We start from the raw sequence: 14,395 nt of genomic DNA, 5'->3' as shown, positions 1-14,395 counted from the left end.
GGACACCCCGTGAGAACACCGAGGCCAAGAGGCAGTACCAGCAAGGGGCAGGGCCTGGGCAGACCCTCCCATCAGAGTTGGCTCCAAGAGTAACCCCTCCAGGTCCTGCCCAGAGGCCCCTTTATCCTGGGCCACATGTCAGGCCCACTGAGCCTCAGGACCCCCCAGGGGCAAGGAGAAAGGTGAGGTGGCCTCCCACAGCGGGAGGAGGGGGAGCGGGCTCCGCACCCAGCACAGGTGAGGACCCCTGTCCCAGGAAGGCAGACCTCCCTAGCAACCTCCTTCCAGGCTCTTTCTGAATTCATGACAAGTTCAATGCCAGCAGGGGATCCCCTGGCAGCTCTCTGGCCAGAGAGGGGGGTCCTCAGGACCTTGCAGCACCCCTTACCCACCAGGACCTCCCCAGCTGGGCTCCCAGTTTGCTGTGTGGCTTTAGACCTGTGACCACCCCTCTCTGAATCTGAATCCTGGCTGAAAGCTTCAGGCTCAGCCTCAGCTCAGCCCTGCCTGTCACCAGCTCTCTGCCTTTGCTTCAGTCTGGCTCAGCTCCAGAGAGCAGCAGAGCAGGCTGTCACATGCTGAGTCACGTGACAGGTGGCGGCTGGGGGCTCCATCCCACACAGAGAGCGGGGCCGTCGGTGGCCCCCATCCCTTCCCTTACCCCCGCTAGCTGAGTCCTCTGGGTGTCAGAGCAGATGGAGCCGAGGCCGCAGGACCTCTCCCGCCCTCCCAGGTAGGCCCGGGAGCCGGGGGTGGGGCAGTGATGAGTGTCTCCCAGGTGCAAGGTCGGCCCAGAGGCCCTGGCCCGGGAGCCTCCAGGCAGACCCAGGGCACCAGCAGGGAGGGGACGCAGCCGCAGTGGCACAGCTGTCCCTGCCACACGGCTGGAACCCAAGCTCCCGTCTGACCCAGCCGCTGCTCGGCTCCACAGGTGTGCAGGTAGGGCCCCAGCCACAGCTCTCTGCCTGAGGAGTGGGAGCGCAAGATCCCCCAGGGGGCCGTGGTGACAGGGTGACATGGTGACAGCAGCATCTGATCACCCTCCTAGGCAGTGGAGACGGTGTTGTCCCGGGAGGCAGAGGGACACCTGCCTTGGAGCAAGAAGCCCTGCCACTCATGCCCTAGGTGGCCAAGTCCCATCCCCTTTCTGGGTACCAGTTCCCTCGTCTGTCAGGTTTTGGGGGTGACAGGCTGTGTGCAGGGGGTGCTGCCTGGGGTGGTGCTGTGGACAGAGACGTAGAGGCCCAGGAAGCAGCAGGCAGTGTGCTCACTGTCCTGGGGTTGGGTTTCTGGACTCCAGCCATCTCCGGGTCTGACCTCTTTATTTTGCGGACAGGGAAACAGAGGCTCAGAGAAGGGGAGGCTGAGGCGGGTGGACAGGATCTTTCTGGGCCCCGTCTCGCATCATGATTCCCAGGTCCGCTGCCCTGGGTTCACCTGAGGCTGGGCCCTGTGGCTCGGAATCCACAGACGGCGTGGCCTGGTGCTGCCCTTGCTGGGTAGCTCCTCCGGGGTTCAGGAAAGGACTAGAGGCCTCTGGAGGAAGTGGCGGTAAAATCTTGCTTTACAGCCTCCAGCTGGCCTGGAGCCAGGCAGGCGCGAGGCCAAGGGTGCCCCGCCCTGGAGGCTGGCCTGCCTTGGACATTTTGTAACGGCAGGGCAGGGCAGGGCCCTGCTGAGCAGGGACAGCCAGGAGGAAGGGCGGCGCGGCCGGGCCTCAGGTACTGTACCCCGGGCAGGCTGTGTACTGATGAGTCAGGGCCAGGACCGGCTCAGCCCTGGGTTGCCGGCTGCCCTTGCAGGTGGGCTGCTCAGGGCACACACAGGCTCGCTGTGTCCTCAGCCCACGGCCAGGGTAGAAGCGGGAGGAAGAGTCGGTGGAGGGACCGGGAGGAGGAGGGCCAGGTGAGGCACAGGGCGCCGGGGCCCAGCGGCCAGCAGGTGACCTCACTCTGTGGGAGCTGGCCGCTGGGCCCTCCTCCTCCTGGGGTCCTGGACATCCTGTGAGGCCCCGGGAGGGAATACACTGTGACCCTGGAGGGGGCACGAGTCTATTCAGACGACAGCCACCTCCTAGGCACTGCTGCGCAGGCCAGGGCTGGCAGGGACGCCCATCAGTGGAGGACTCAGGGCCCAGGAAGGAGGGCTGGAGGACCCACCCTGCCTGGAAGAGCGGCTCCTGCCAGAGGGACTTCTAGGATCAGGGATCACCCCTCCATGGTGGGATGCACCAGTCCCAGCTCCCAAGGAGCCCATGGAGGGACGGGCCACTGCCCAGAGCTTTGGGGGACCCTGTAAACCCAGGCTGAACGACCGAGGATTCGAATTGGAACTCAGGGGGTGGAGCATGTGGGACCCTGTGTTCTCCCAGTGCCCAGGCCTCTGGCAGCTGTGAGGGGGTCCCCAGGCCTTGGACCACCTGCCACTCACCTCCTCGCCCACACCTGGGTCTCGGGCTTCGTCCCTGCCTCTCCTGGCACCCACACTAGGTCAGATTTCTGTGGGGCTCCCGACCCAGGGGCTCCTCTCCCTCGCCCTCTCCGTACATCTGTGCTTCACAGTCCGTCTGAATAACAGTCACTCAGAGCCCCAGCTGGTCCTTGCACCGAGCGCCCCTGAAGTTTTATACTTGAAACTGGGTCCTTGCCCCCAACAGCGCTGTGGGGTGGCACCACCCCACTTCACAGATGGGAAAAGTGAGACTCAGAGATCAAGAGACTCACCCGAGCTCCCCTAGGCAGAGTTGCTGGGGGTTCGAAGCCAGGTGGCACTGGCAGGGGTGCTCTCAGAAGTCCGGTGGCACAGGCCTGGCGAGCAGCTCGGTGACAGAGCTCTTGCCTAGAACATATGAGGCCCTGGATTTGATCCCAGCGCGGAAACGAAACGAAATGAAAAAGCCGGAAGGCCTGTGTAGAAGAGTGCGCTGAGGCAGGAGGACAGCAAGCGGCAGGACGTGCTGCCCAGGCCGCCGGCAGCACCCGACAGCGGGGCACGGGTGGGGACCCGTGGGGAGAGCGGACGGAGTCACCCCGCCCTGTGGGCAGCTCGGTGCCAGCACCCATGGCAAGCCCCGTGTGGGCCCACCGCCGGGAGGGACGTGGCCAGGCCTTCCCTGGCCCCAGAGCACACAGGCCAGTCTTCTTTCCACCCTCAAATGCTGCAGACGCTCCTGCCCGCCTCCTTCACAGAGGCCCCTGGGCTGAAACCCTGGCCCTCGGCTGCCCAGCCCGGGGAGGGGAAGGGCCTTGGGCCCCGCCTGGCACAGCGGGCCCGGGCAGGGTCGAGTCGGGAGGCGATGGCATGGGAAGAGCACCACTGGGCGCCTCACTCACAGGCAAGTGCCCGCCTGGCCCTGGGTCCCCTTCCCAGGACTCTGGCCGGCCCTCACATGGGGCTGGGGACCGTGCTAAGCCAGGGGTGGATCTGGTTTCCAGACTGAAGAACGAGGTGGCCTCAGGCGAGCTGCATGCCCGCTGTGTCCTGGGCTCCATCTCTTTCCACAGGGTGCACGATGGCGCCCAGCTCTTGTCCTGTTTAAGTGAGGCAGGGCAGACGGCCTTCAGACCTGTGGGGGGGCCCACGGAGGAGGACTGCGGGCCCCCGGCCCAGCCCAGTGTCTGACACAGGACTCTCCTGTGTCCACAATGGCTGCTCGGCTCCCCTGACAGGTCACAGCCCAGGATCCCTGATCCTGGGCAGAAGATGGCCTGGCCCCTCCGCTGGCCTGGGTCCTGCCCAGCTCCCCACCCTCGAGGGCCCTTGCTGGGGTCCTCAGCCCAGAGTGACCAACCGTGGGGGCATGGCCATGCCAGGACCCTCCAGGAAAGATGTGCGTCCTGCTGCCTGGGCAAGCTGGCCTCACTGTTGCTAGGAGCCACTGCTGGAATGTTCCACCCAGACCCGTCGCCCAGAGCTCCCTGCCCACGGCCCCCTGTTGGCCTTGCGTGCTTTACGTTTCTGTGGGCTCTGAGAGACTGTGCTGGAAGGCTGGCGGGGCGGGCGCCTGGCCTGCAGCGTCCATCGGCAGCAGTGAGACGGCACCTGGGAGAGGAGTCAATATTTGTAGACCTCTTAGTAAAAACGGCTGCAGCTGACCGGGCCAGCCCTGAGCCCGGAGCACCGTGGCAAGTGCTTTACGCTGCGTTGTGTCGTGACCGGGGAACCAGGGGCTAGCTTCGTCCCCACGTTAAGGACGAGGACACCCAGGCAGGGGGCCAGGGCCCTGCCCAGGGCCTCACAGCTTTAGAGGCCTAGCCCGGAGCCCAGCCCCATGGCAGCTCTGGAGCAGGTGGGCGCCACTTTGACAGCTGGCGCGGGCTGCATTGCGCCCCCAGCTGGCAAGGAGGTGGGGCACTGAGACCCAGAGGACGGTGAAGTAGGCTGACAGGGCTGGCATCCAGGCCCAGGGGAGGCAGCAGCGAGAGGCCGCCGCGGAGACTGGGGAGGTGGATGGAGGGTCACTGGGCATTTACCATGGTGCCCCCAGTACAGGGGGAGCCCAGGCGAGGGGCGGCCAGGAGACGGGAGGTTGCGTCGCTCAGACCTGAGGGGCTGCGTGGGTGTGCGGCATCATCAGAGGGGCCCCAAGGGAACAGGAGGGCCCGCCCTGGCTGTGGGCACCACGCCTCCACTGACTGCCCCTGGCTCCTCGTCACCTCCTGCGAGCATGCGGACTGGACGGGAGTGGGCGGCAGGGCCTCGGGGGCCTGAGTTCTTCTTCCCCCTTGTGCCAGGGCAACTGGGGTGCAGGGGGAGGGGCCACTGCCCAGGTCACCCCGGCCTCAACTGCCACGCCCTGGCCTCCTGCACGGTGCCCACGCCGGGAGCAGGGAGGACAGATCTCTGAGTCTGGCACATTCCAAGGGCTGGCCGTGGTGGCAGATGGCAAACTCTCCCTCCATTCATTGTGCTCCTGGCCACTCGGAGGCACTGGAGCAGGGCAGGACCATGACTTGGGGCTGTGCTGTAGCTGCCCAGGTCTAGGGGCCCGGGAGCAGTGACCCTGAGCCACACCCACTCCCGAGACACCGGAGCTCCCCGGACACAGGGAGCGGTCCCCGGCCTGGGGCAGCTGGAGGACACCCGATTCTCACCGCCCTGTCCAGCAGGATGGACCCCTTCGAGGACACGCTGCGGCGGCTGCGGGAGGCCTTCGCCTCTGGGCGGACACGGCCGGCAGAGTTCCGGGCGGCGCAGTTGGAGGGCCTGGGCCGCTTCCTGAGGGACAACAGGCAGCTGCTGCTGGACGCGCTGGCCCAGGACCTGCACAAGGTGGCCGGGCGGGTGTGGGTGCCCCGTGGGTGGAGGGGTCAGGGTAGCGCAGCTGGGACAAAGGGACTGAAAGCCACCAGGTCCCGGCTCCTGTCCCAGGTCAGAACCTGCTGCCCGCCTTCATCCGGCCACTCGGTCCTCCGTTCAACTGCGGCTCTTACGTGCTGGGTACTGTGGAGGCTCTGGGCACACAGGGCACAAGGACAAGGTCCCCAGTCCACAGGGCTGAGCCTCTGGTAGGGGGCAATACAACAGTACAGATGTGGCGCAGCATGCTGGGTGGTAATAAGTGGCATGGAGACCCCCCAGTGAGAGGGCGGAGGGGGCCCAACCTGGCGCTGATTTTCACATGGGAGGGGGAAGGCTTCTCCAAGAGGCGGCATTAGAGCAGAGACACAGAGAGGGAAAGAGGGAGCTCCTGGACACTGGGGAGTGGCTGCCTGTGTGGCATGTGCAAAGGCCCTGAGGCAGGAGCACTGGGTGTATTGAGGAGCTGCAAAGAGACCAGTGTGACTGGAGGGAGTGGGAGAGAGAGAAATGGAAGGTGAGGCCTGGGAGGTGGGACACAGTGGGCAGGGCCATCGAGGACTTCAGAGGACTTTGGCCTCACTCTGGGTACAGTGGGCATCTCAGGCTCTGTCTGAACATGGGAGGCCCGAGGCTCAGACCCTACCCCGCAGCAGCCGTGGTGGAGACCCCCAGAAACATGCTGTGGCAGCCAGTCCCCCAGCCCTCGTGGCTTGACCACGCCTGCCCCAGGACAGCTGTCCCAGGGGCTGCCCAGAGTCCTCTTCTGGGCAGACCATCTGCAGCTATTGCCTCCCCCAGACCCTCCCCAGCCTGTTGGGCGCCCCAGGGAGTGACTCTCCTGCCACCCCTGAGCCCCAGCCAGCCACCTCTGAGACCTGACCCAACCGGGCTGTCCGGTCCCCTTTCCCTTCAGCTCCGGTTTCACTTCTAGTTCTGTCCTGACGCTGGGAGCCCAGGAAACTCAACCTGGTCCCTCCCTCTGACCATGACCAGCCCACTGTCCCCACCCCAGCAGGCAGTGTCTGCCCAGAGCTGGATCCTCTCACGTGCCCAGCAGCTTTTAGCGGTGCGTCACTCCCAGTTACCCCTAGAGAAGGCTCAGAAAGGACACGTTCTTGCCCAAAGACACACAGCCAGGAAGGGCCCAGTCAGGGCTCAACCCTGACTCCAGACGGCCTACTCTCCGGAGTCCCAGAGGTCAGCAGGTCCAGACTCTTCCAGGTCCCAGCTGCTGGGCTTGAGAGAGGAGGGGCTGAGGACGCGGGTGTGGCTGAAAGTCCCCTGAAGCTACCGTCCCTCCTCCAGGGGCCCAGCTCTGGCCCTGGCCCTGCTGCTGCAATTCCTGCCTCTGGACCCGACCGTCCCAGCATCCTGCGGTTCCATCGCCCTCTGCTCTGACACAGGAGAGCCCGACCTGTAATGGCTCTGGCCATGGCCTCCAGAGGCCAGCAGCCCACTGGCTGTCTCTCCTGGGGCTGGGATCAGGGCACACCAGCCGACTCAACATAGCCACGGATGAGCTCGGGGTCACGGTGACTGTCCCCTACGCACTGAGCAGGGAGTTAGCCAAGGGTGTCACTAGCAGCAGGCCCTGTGTCCTCCCCAGCTCTGGTCACCCGCTGACCCCACTTTCCCCACAGTCCACCTTTGAGGCAGAGGTGTCTGAGATCGCCATCAGCCAGAGCGAGGTCGACCTGGCCCTCAGGAACCTGCAGGCGTGGATGGAGGACGAGAGGGTGTCCAAGAACCTGGTAGAGGCCCAGGGGCCAGGGCGGGCAGGCGGGCTCCCGTGGGGTGGCCTCCCTGGGCGCTCACGGTTCATCCCTGCCCAGGCTACGCAGCTGGACTCGGCCTTCATCCGCAAGGAACCCTTCGGCGTGGCGCTCATCATCGCCCCCTGGAACTACCCCCTGAACCTCACGCTCGTGCCCCTGGTGGGGGCCATCGCGGCAGGTGAGCGGGGCCTGCGCCGTCCCATAGCCCTGCCCCAGGTCTCAGGGCCCCTCCGGGGCCGGAGGGACACGTGGGAACCAGGACCAGGTGTTTCCATCCAGCCCACTGTCCAGGGCTGTGTGGCCTCAGCGTTTTCTGGTCCCCTCATCTGACAGGGGGTGGGAACAGCACCTGCCCTGCGGGCTGTGGCCTGGGCAGACCCCACCCAGCCTGCTCGCAACGCCCTGCAGGGAACTGTGTGGTGCTGAAGCCCTCGGAGATCAGCAAGAGCATCGAGAAGGTCCTGGCCGAGGTGCTGCCCCGCTACCTGGACCAGGTGAGCCGCGCTGTGGAGCCAGACAGACAGGGGCGGGCAGGGCCCGCGGGCTGGGCAGGCCCTACTGTGGGAGGAGCCAAGTCCTGAGCTCAGTGCATCTCTTCCGAGTTGTGGGCCTTGGCCAGGCCTCCAGGCCCTCCATTTCCCTCTGTGCACGGCTGGGGCACCTGTCCCTGGGAGCCCCAGGTCTGTCTCCAGCTGCCCAGCCCAGTCCCATCCCCTCTCAGCCCCATACCTGTTGGGCTGGGACTGCCGATGCCCAGTCCCATGGGGATCCCCATCCCACCCAGTCTGGGTCAGGCCAGGCAGGGGCCGGGGCCAGGAGGCAGGCCTCCCTCTGGGCTCTGAGGCTGGGACCCCCTGCCCGTGGCAACTTGCAGGGCTGCTTCGCGGTGGTGCTGGGCGGGCCCGCGGAGACCGCGCAGCTGCTGGAGCAGAGGTTCGACCACATCTTCTTCACAGGTGAGGAGAGGAGGCTGGGGGCTCCCACCCCGACTCCAGGAGTCTGGAAGGAGCGGAGCAGGCGACAGCCACCGCTGACCCAGACCCAGACCAGGCGCGCGCCGGTGGGTGTCCTGGGGGCGCATCTCTCAACCAGGCTGGGAGCCGACCTGGTCCCGCAGGACCCCTCAAAAAGGCACCGGGTCCCATGAACAGGGCCACCACCCACTTCTGCCAACCACAATCTTGTGAACCACGCATCTGGCCTTGCTAGCTTCAGTGGTGCCTGGCCGTACGTCCCAGGGACAGTGACCCACTGCGGGCCAGACAGATGAGGAACTGGGTCCAGGTGATGGACGGCCCTGCCCTGGGTCGCTCGCTGCCCAGGACAGGATCTGCACCCGAGCCCTCGGAGAGTCCATCCGGAGGTCCCCAGTCATCATGCTAGTCAGACACCTCCTGGCTTCATCACCAGGTTGAAATTTCCACAAGAGACAATGGCAGAGGCAGCGGGAGGCAGCGCGGCCAGGTCTGAGGTTTCGGCTGGCTCCCCTGACACCAGAGCAGGGGAGGCGGAGGCGCTGACCTTGCCCTTCTCCCCTCCAGGCCCTGCCTCAAGCCCAGGACAAGCACTGCCTGCCCCCACCGGGTCACAGGGAGGCCAGTGGAGCAAGAGGGTCTGGTGGCAGCTCCTGTAGTCCCCATGGGAGGGAGGAGCAAGGCCAGGGAGGGCCCCAGTCGCCCCTCCACCCACACCCTGGTGGGCCTGGGACCAGATGTTGAGGCAGGGTGAGACTCCAGAGGCTGGCTTCTAGGCCAGGTCCTCAGGTGGCCTGCACAGAGGCTGCACCCCAACCTTTCTAGGCTAGTTTTCTCATCTGCAAAACTGGGGCGCTCTAAATCGCAGGACATTCCTGAGGGTGGAGGAAAGGACAGATGGAGTCCTTTCCAGACTTGGCCCTGAAAGCTCCGTTCTGTCCTCCCGCCCTAGCCAGCTGGCATTTGCTGAGCCAAGTGCCAGACAGCACCTGGGCCCTGGGTGCAGCAGGGGCCCAAAAGACAAGACTCTGGAGTTCTGGAGTTAAGGGGACAGAGAGGGAACAAGGAGTGGGCGGAGAGTTGTGGGGCCGCAGGCCAGGGTAGTGCTGGAGGCTGGGGGCTGCACAGGCCCCATCTGGGCCCGCAGACCCCCAGACCCGCCTGGGGAGGGGCCCTCTAAACTCAGGAACTCAAGAAGGGAGTTGGGGACAGAGCAGACAGGCAAGCATCAGGCAGGCTGGGGGCTGGTGAGAGGCCACCGCGGCTCTAGAGGAGAACGGAGAGCTGGTGGGGAGCAGCGTGGCATTTTAGAAAGAGTGGCCCACCGGGTGGGCAGGAGACAGGGAGTACCCAGGGCCAGCTCACTACTGGGCTGCAGATCAGCACCTCTCCGGAGCGTCTGCATTGCTGGGACTGGTCTTGGGACAGAAGGGCTGGGCCCCAGCTTGCGGGGTGGTAAGAGTGGCAAGGAGGCCAGGTGAGGAGGGAGGAGCCCAGCCCCAGGCCAAGGCTACCCTGCACAGAGTGACCGAAAGGCCACTCTGTTTTCTTTCCTCTGTTTCTTTCCATGCCCAGGGAGCCCCAGTGTGGGCAAGATCGTCATGGCCGCCGCTGCCAAGCACCTGACGCCGGTCACCCTGGAGCTGGGGGGCAAGAACCCCTGCTACGTGGACGACGACTGTGACCCCCAGACCGTGGCCAACCGGGTCGCCTGGTTCCGGTACTTCAACGCCGGCCAGACCTGCGTGGCCCCGGATTACGTGCTGTGCAGCCCCGAGACGCGGGAGCGCCTGCTGCCCGCCCTGCAGAACGCCATCGCCCGTTTCTATGGCGACGACCCCCAGCGCTCCCCCAACCTGGGCCGCATCATCAACCAGAAGCATTTCAAGCGGCTGCAGGGACTGCTGGGCTGTGGCCGCGTGGCCATCGGCGGCCAGAGCGACGAGAGCGAGCGCTACATCGGTGAGCCCCCTCCCCTGCCGCAGCCCCCCGGGCTCAGCCTCCTCGCTGGAGGGGCCAGGCCCGCTCCACAGCCCGGCGCCCGGCGCCAGAACACGAGGGCCCCCGTCGCCGTGGCTCTGAGCCCGTCGCCACCATTCCAGACTCCGGGTCCGCTGAGCTCGACCCGGTTCTGGGTCCAGAGTTGGTGTGAGCTCCCGTCCTGCCGTCTGCTGGCCCGCGAGGCCAGGAGCCCAGAGCCTCAGATTCCCAGAGCCCGGGGTGCTGGCAGGTCAGGCCCTGGGCCTCCCTGGCCTGGAGCCTGGGTCCCGGCCCTGCTGAGTCCCCCTGCCCAGGGGTGTCCCCGCTGCGGCCCTGGGCTGACCGTCCCCGTGCCTGCCAGCGCCCACCGTGCTGGTGGACGTGCAGGAGACGGAGCCAGTGATGCAGGAGGAGATCTTCGGGCCCATCCTGCCCCTGGTGAGCGTGAGGAGCCTGGATGACGCCATCGACTTCATCAACCGTCGGGAGAAGCCCCTGGCCCTCTACGCCTTCTCCAACAGCACCCAGGTGGGGCCGCGGGACGAGGGTGCGGTAGCAGCACAAGGGACACAGTCCCTGTGGGACAGCCCACGGGACTTCAAGGCTGGCGACCTCATGGCTCTGTTCCTGTCCTTCCCAGGAGTAGCTCCCTGGGGTCTTCTCCAGGGCCCAGTGTCCCTCTGGGTCAGTCTTCTCCATACATCTGGGCCGGTGGCCACTGTGCCTAGCCCAGGAGGCACACGCTACATGCAGGGGCCACCTGGGGTGTGGAGATGACAAGAGGTGCAGTTCCCAGGATGTGCCTGGTCCCCTGCTCAGGCCCAGGGCACAGCCCGAGAGCCCCCAGGCACAGGCGTGGTGTTCCCAGCCTGACACACCAACAGTCCCCACCACCGCCCACACCCCGCACCCAGCCCCATGAGATTCTTCTGTCTGAACAACGGTTTTAAGTACACTTTTTATTTGGAAATAACTGGATTTACAGAAGGGTTTCAAAGACAGTAGAGTTCCCAGGCGCCCCACACCCGGTTGCCCAGCCTACGGGGCCTGTGGTGGGCGAGAACGAGGAAACCGCAGGGTTCGCCTCTACAGGGGCGCTCTGGCCTTCCTGGAACCGCACCAGTCTCTCCATGCGTGTCCTCCCCGCTCCGGGAGCTGACGTGCATTCACTGAGCCTCTCAGCTCAGCGCCCGTCAGCTTGACCGTCCCCACCCTCAGCCTGTCTGGTTTTTCTCAGGACTCCCCAGGGGGACTGGGCTTTGGAGAGAATGTCACAGAAGCAAGGGCTGTGCTGGGGTGGGTGGGGCCTTCCCTGGCCGGCAGGCCAAACACCAGGCTGGGCCTGGGGGGCGCAGCGTGAACGGGAGCCAGGCTCCGGGTCTGGTGAGGAGCACTCGGCACGGTGCTGTTACAGCAGCTGCATGTGGTATTCGTTTCTTGAATCCTTTATTTAGGAGAAGGGACTGTGTATTTCTTTGATTCTGTGGGCTACAGAATGTGTCACAGGCTTGGAGGTCCCTGTGACACGGCCAGCCGTTGGTCATCTTGCCCCTTCCCTGACCCAACTGCCCAGCCAGCCATTCCTCCAAGGACCCTGTTGATCAGGATCCCTTGACCTTTAGGAAACTGGACCCGGGTTTTGGGCAGGCGGTCATCTGGCCCTTGCCCTCCCTGACCACCAGCTCTGGTCCCCCTCCACCTGGCTGTTGGCTGTTAAGGCTGGTCACGAGGGCCTCGTGGACTGGCGCTCCGTACAGCCAAGCTGCCACACCGTGACAATCCAGAGCCGTCCCCTGTCCTTCTTCGGACGAACCCAGGCTGAAAAGGACGGCCCTTCACTAAGTCAGCCAGGCCACCCTCGGGTTTCCAGACACGGGAACCGCAGCGTCGGGTCCTCTGTCCCCGTGCTCCCTCCACACGGCCCCTCCCTGAGACTGAGCAGGCGCACCACACCCTCCCGGGATGCCTCCCTGACTACGCGGCACTCCACTGCCATGACACTGTGCACGTCCCCGGTGACACGCCTCCTGCCTCCCCCTTGGGCTGGAGAGTGTCCCAGCACACTGCCCAGGCCGCACGCACTCGGGACACACACAGTGGTCTGAGGGCTGCGAGCAGCACAGGCCCCGCCTGTCCCGCCGTGCCCACCCGCAGCAGAGGTGGCGGCTCAGACCCTTTGGGACAAGGCCGGAGCAGCCAGTTCCGCCTCACACGCCTCTGCTCCCTCCCAGGTGGTCCAACGGGTGCTGGCCCAGACCAGCAGCGGGGGCTTCTGCGGGAATGACGGCTTCATGCACATGACCCTGGCCAGCCTGCCCTTCGGAGGAGTGGGTAGGTGCCCGCGCCCCGCCCTCTTGCCGTGCCTGAGGGTGGCACAGTGTCACCTGACTTCTTTCTTGCCACGAACTGCCTGAGCCCACCCTCAGCGCGGAGCCGCATGGAGGTCTGCCCCACCGCAGCTCCCCTCCCGGCTGCCGGGGAAGCCTCCGGGCGCTGCACTCGGCACACGCTGGTGGGCCCACGGCAGCGTTTCCACGGTTTTAAAACCCAACTGTGGCACCTGTCCCCTGTGTCACGGCTCGCCTTCCCCAACAGCACAACGTGGCGTCTGCCGTCTGTCCACAGGCACGGCCATGGGGCTCCGTGTCCCTTCGCCCTCCCGCAGCCCCAGACCAGCCCCTAGGCCAGTCCCTGCCCTCAGCTGCCATCTCAGCTGCAAGGCCCTGGCCTCCAGGCCCGAAAGCCCGACAGGCTGTGTGACCTGGGGCGGCCACTTCCCCTCTGAGCCCACTTCCAGCGAAAGGGTAGAGCCAGAGGAGGTAAGTCCAGGTCCCGCCACTCTGAGCACCAGAATGAGCAGCAGCAGGCCTGGCCAGCTGCACCCAGCACTGCCTGGACCTTCCTGAGGGTGGCCGGGGCCACGGCAGCGCAGGCCACGCTGAGGGGGCACACGGCGGCCCTGGCTCTGGAGCCTCCCTGCCTCCAGCCTCCTCGAGCCTCGGCTCTCCCCCGGGTCACTGACGGCCCGAGCCCCTGGTCCCTCTTCCTCTGCCTCTGGAGGAGAGGGGTCTGCCTGCAGGCAAATCTGATCCGCCTGCAACCCTGAGGCCCTGATCAAGCCAGGCCTGGCTCGCAGCACCTTCTGGCCATCCAGGTCCCCACCTGCTGAAGCTTTGCTCTCATCCCTGCTCAGCCTCCATCCGGGCCCTGGACCTCTAAGGCCTCAGTGTCCCCATCTGTCCAATGGTACCTGCGGGTGGCCTGGCTCTCTCCAAGCTCCCTGCCAGCTGTGGGCTTAAGGCCGGGATAGTGCAGCTCCCGGGCTGGAGGGGAAGCCCGGCCTTACAGTCCCTCCTCTGCCCCTGCAGGCAACAGTGGGATGGGCAGGTACCACGGGAAGTTCTCCTTCGACACCTTCTCCCACCATCGCGCCTGCCTGCTACGCAGCCCTGGCATGGAGAAAATCAACGACCTTCGCTACCCTCCCTACTCTCTGCGCAATCTGAGGGTGCTGCTGGTGGCCATGGAGGAGCGCCGATGCAGCTGCACACTGCTCTGAGCCCACAGGTGTGGGGCATCAGGTGCCGGAGATGTGGGCTAGGGCACAAGGAGACGCCCAGGTGACAGAGCAGCTTGGTCAGCCCCCACCCTCCCGGGGGACTCCCTTTTCTGGCCCTCAGCTGCCTGCTAATGAGGACAGGCTGAGGACAGGAGCGTGGGAACAGTGAGTGACCTGTCCCCTGTCATCCATCATGTCCTGGGAAGAAGAGGGCAGATGTGACACCTCTGAGTCACCCACCTTCCTGAAGAGGGTGCATCAGAGGAGCCCTGGCTTCAGGTCCAGGCCACAGCATGGAACCTGTGTGAACAGGTCATCACTGTCCTCTCTGAGCCTCAGCTCCCCACCTGCAGTGCTGGCGGGGATGATCAGTGGACATCTCTGGAGACTGTTACACAGATTAAATTGGCCAGCTGCTGTCCTGGAGCTGCAGGTGTCCTGTCTTTTCTCCTAGGGGTGCAGGGCTGGAGGGGGTGAGGTGCAGACAGCTGCCTCCCTCTCCTCTCCCACCAGGTGGGGCTGAGATTCCTGCAGCAGCACTGCCCTTGGCCTCACCGGCCTCTCAGAAGCCCTGCCTACCTCCCCTCAGCATGTCCCACCCTGACTCACCATCCTGCTCATCCTTGGGGCTCCATCCACTCACTCAGCCATCAGACCCAAAACCCTAGGCCTCCTGCTTGACGCACTATGTTCTCTCCCAGGTCCCAGCCTTGAACACTCCACCATCACCTCCCTTCTCCCGCAGGCCTGGCTCCTCTCCCCACCTTACCCACCCATCCTCCAAAAGTACGCAGGCCATGCCACAC

The 14,395-nt window shown here is 65.4% G+C and overlaps 1 protein-coding gene and 1 long non-coding RNA gene across 9 annotated transcripts; one reads left to right on the top strand and one right to left on the bottom strand.

Annotated features, from left to right (window-relative positions):
- The first annotated feature begins 594 nt into the window (after positions 1-594).
- Aldh3b1 (aldehyde dehydrogenase 3 family member B1) lies at positions 595-14,015 on the top strand. Of its 8 annotated transcripts, XM_047516897.1 has the most exons (10): positions 3,995-4,124; positions 5,109-5,271; positions 6,942-7,052; positions 7,134-7,254; positions 7,485-7,570; positions 7,951-8,032; positions 9,626-10,012; positions 10,392-10,558; positions 12,262-12,361; positions 13,399-14,015. In XM_047516897.1, exons 2-10 carry the CDS (start codon positions 5,110-5,112, stop codon positions 13,587-13,589), a joined length of 1,407 nt encoding a protein of 468 aa, XP_047372853.1. In that variant the 5' UTR covers positions 3,995-4,124; position 5,109; the 3' UTR covers positions 13,590-14,015. The 8 variants fall into 8 exon arrangements, with proteins under 8 accessions (XP_047372849.1, XP_047372848.1, XP_047372850.1 ...); XM_047516893.1 differs by lacking the exons at positions 3,995-4,124; positions 13,399-14,015 and adding an exon at positions 595-733 and having other exon boundaries at positions 12,262-12,640; XM_047516892.1 differs by lacking the exons at positions 3,995-4,124; positions 13,399-14,015 and adding an exon at positions 607-733 and having other exon boundaries at positions 5,106-5,271; positions 12,262-12,640.
- Positions 1,335-3,879, bottom strand: LOC124958633 (uncharacterized). Its single transcript, XR_007103924.1, has 4 exons — positions 3,791-3,879; positions 3,333-3,530; positions 2,724-2,838; positions 1,335-2,034 (listed from the first exon to the last, which is right to left on the bottom strand). It is a non-coding gene; the product is annotated as an uncharacterized LOC124958633 (long non-coding RNA).
- Positions 14,016-14,395: the final 380 nt, after the last annotated feature.

The sequence above is a fragment of the Sciurus carolinensis genome, chromosome 11 (assembly GCF_902686445.1).
Source record: "Sciurus carolinensis chromosome 11, mSciCar1.2, whole genome shotgun sequence".
Lineage (NCBI taxonomy): Eukaryota > Metazoa > Chordata > Mammalia > Rodentia > Sciuridae > Sciurus > Sciurus carolinensis.
This window is presented reverse-complemented; position numbering and strand designations above follow the sequence as displayed.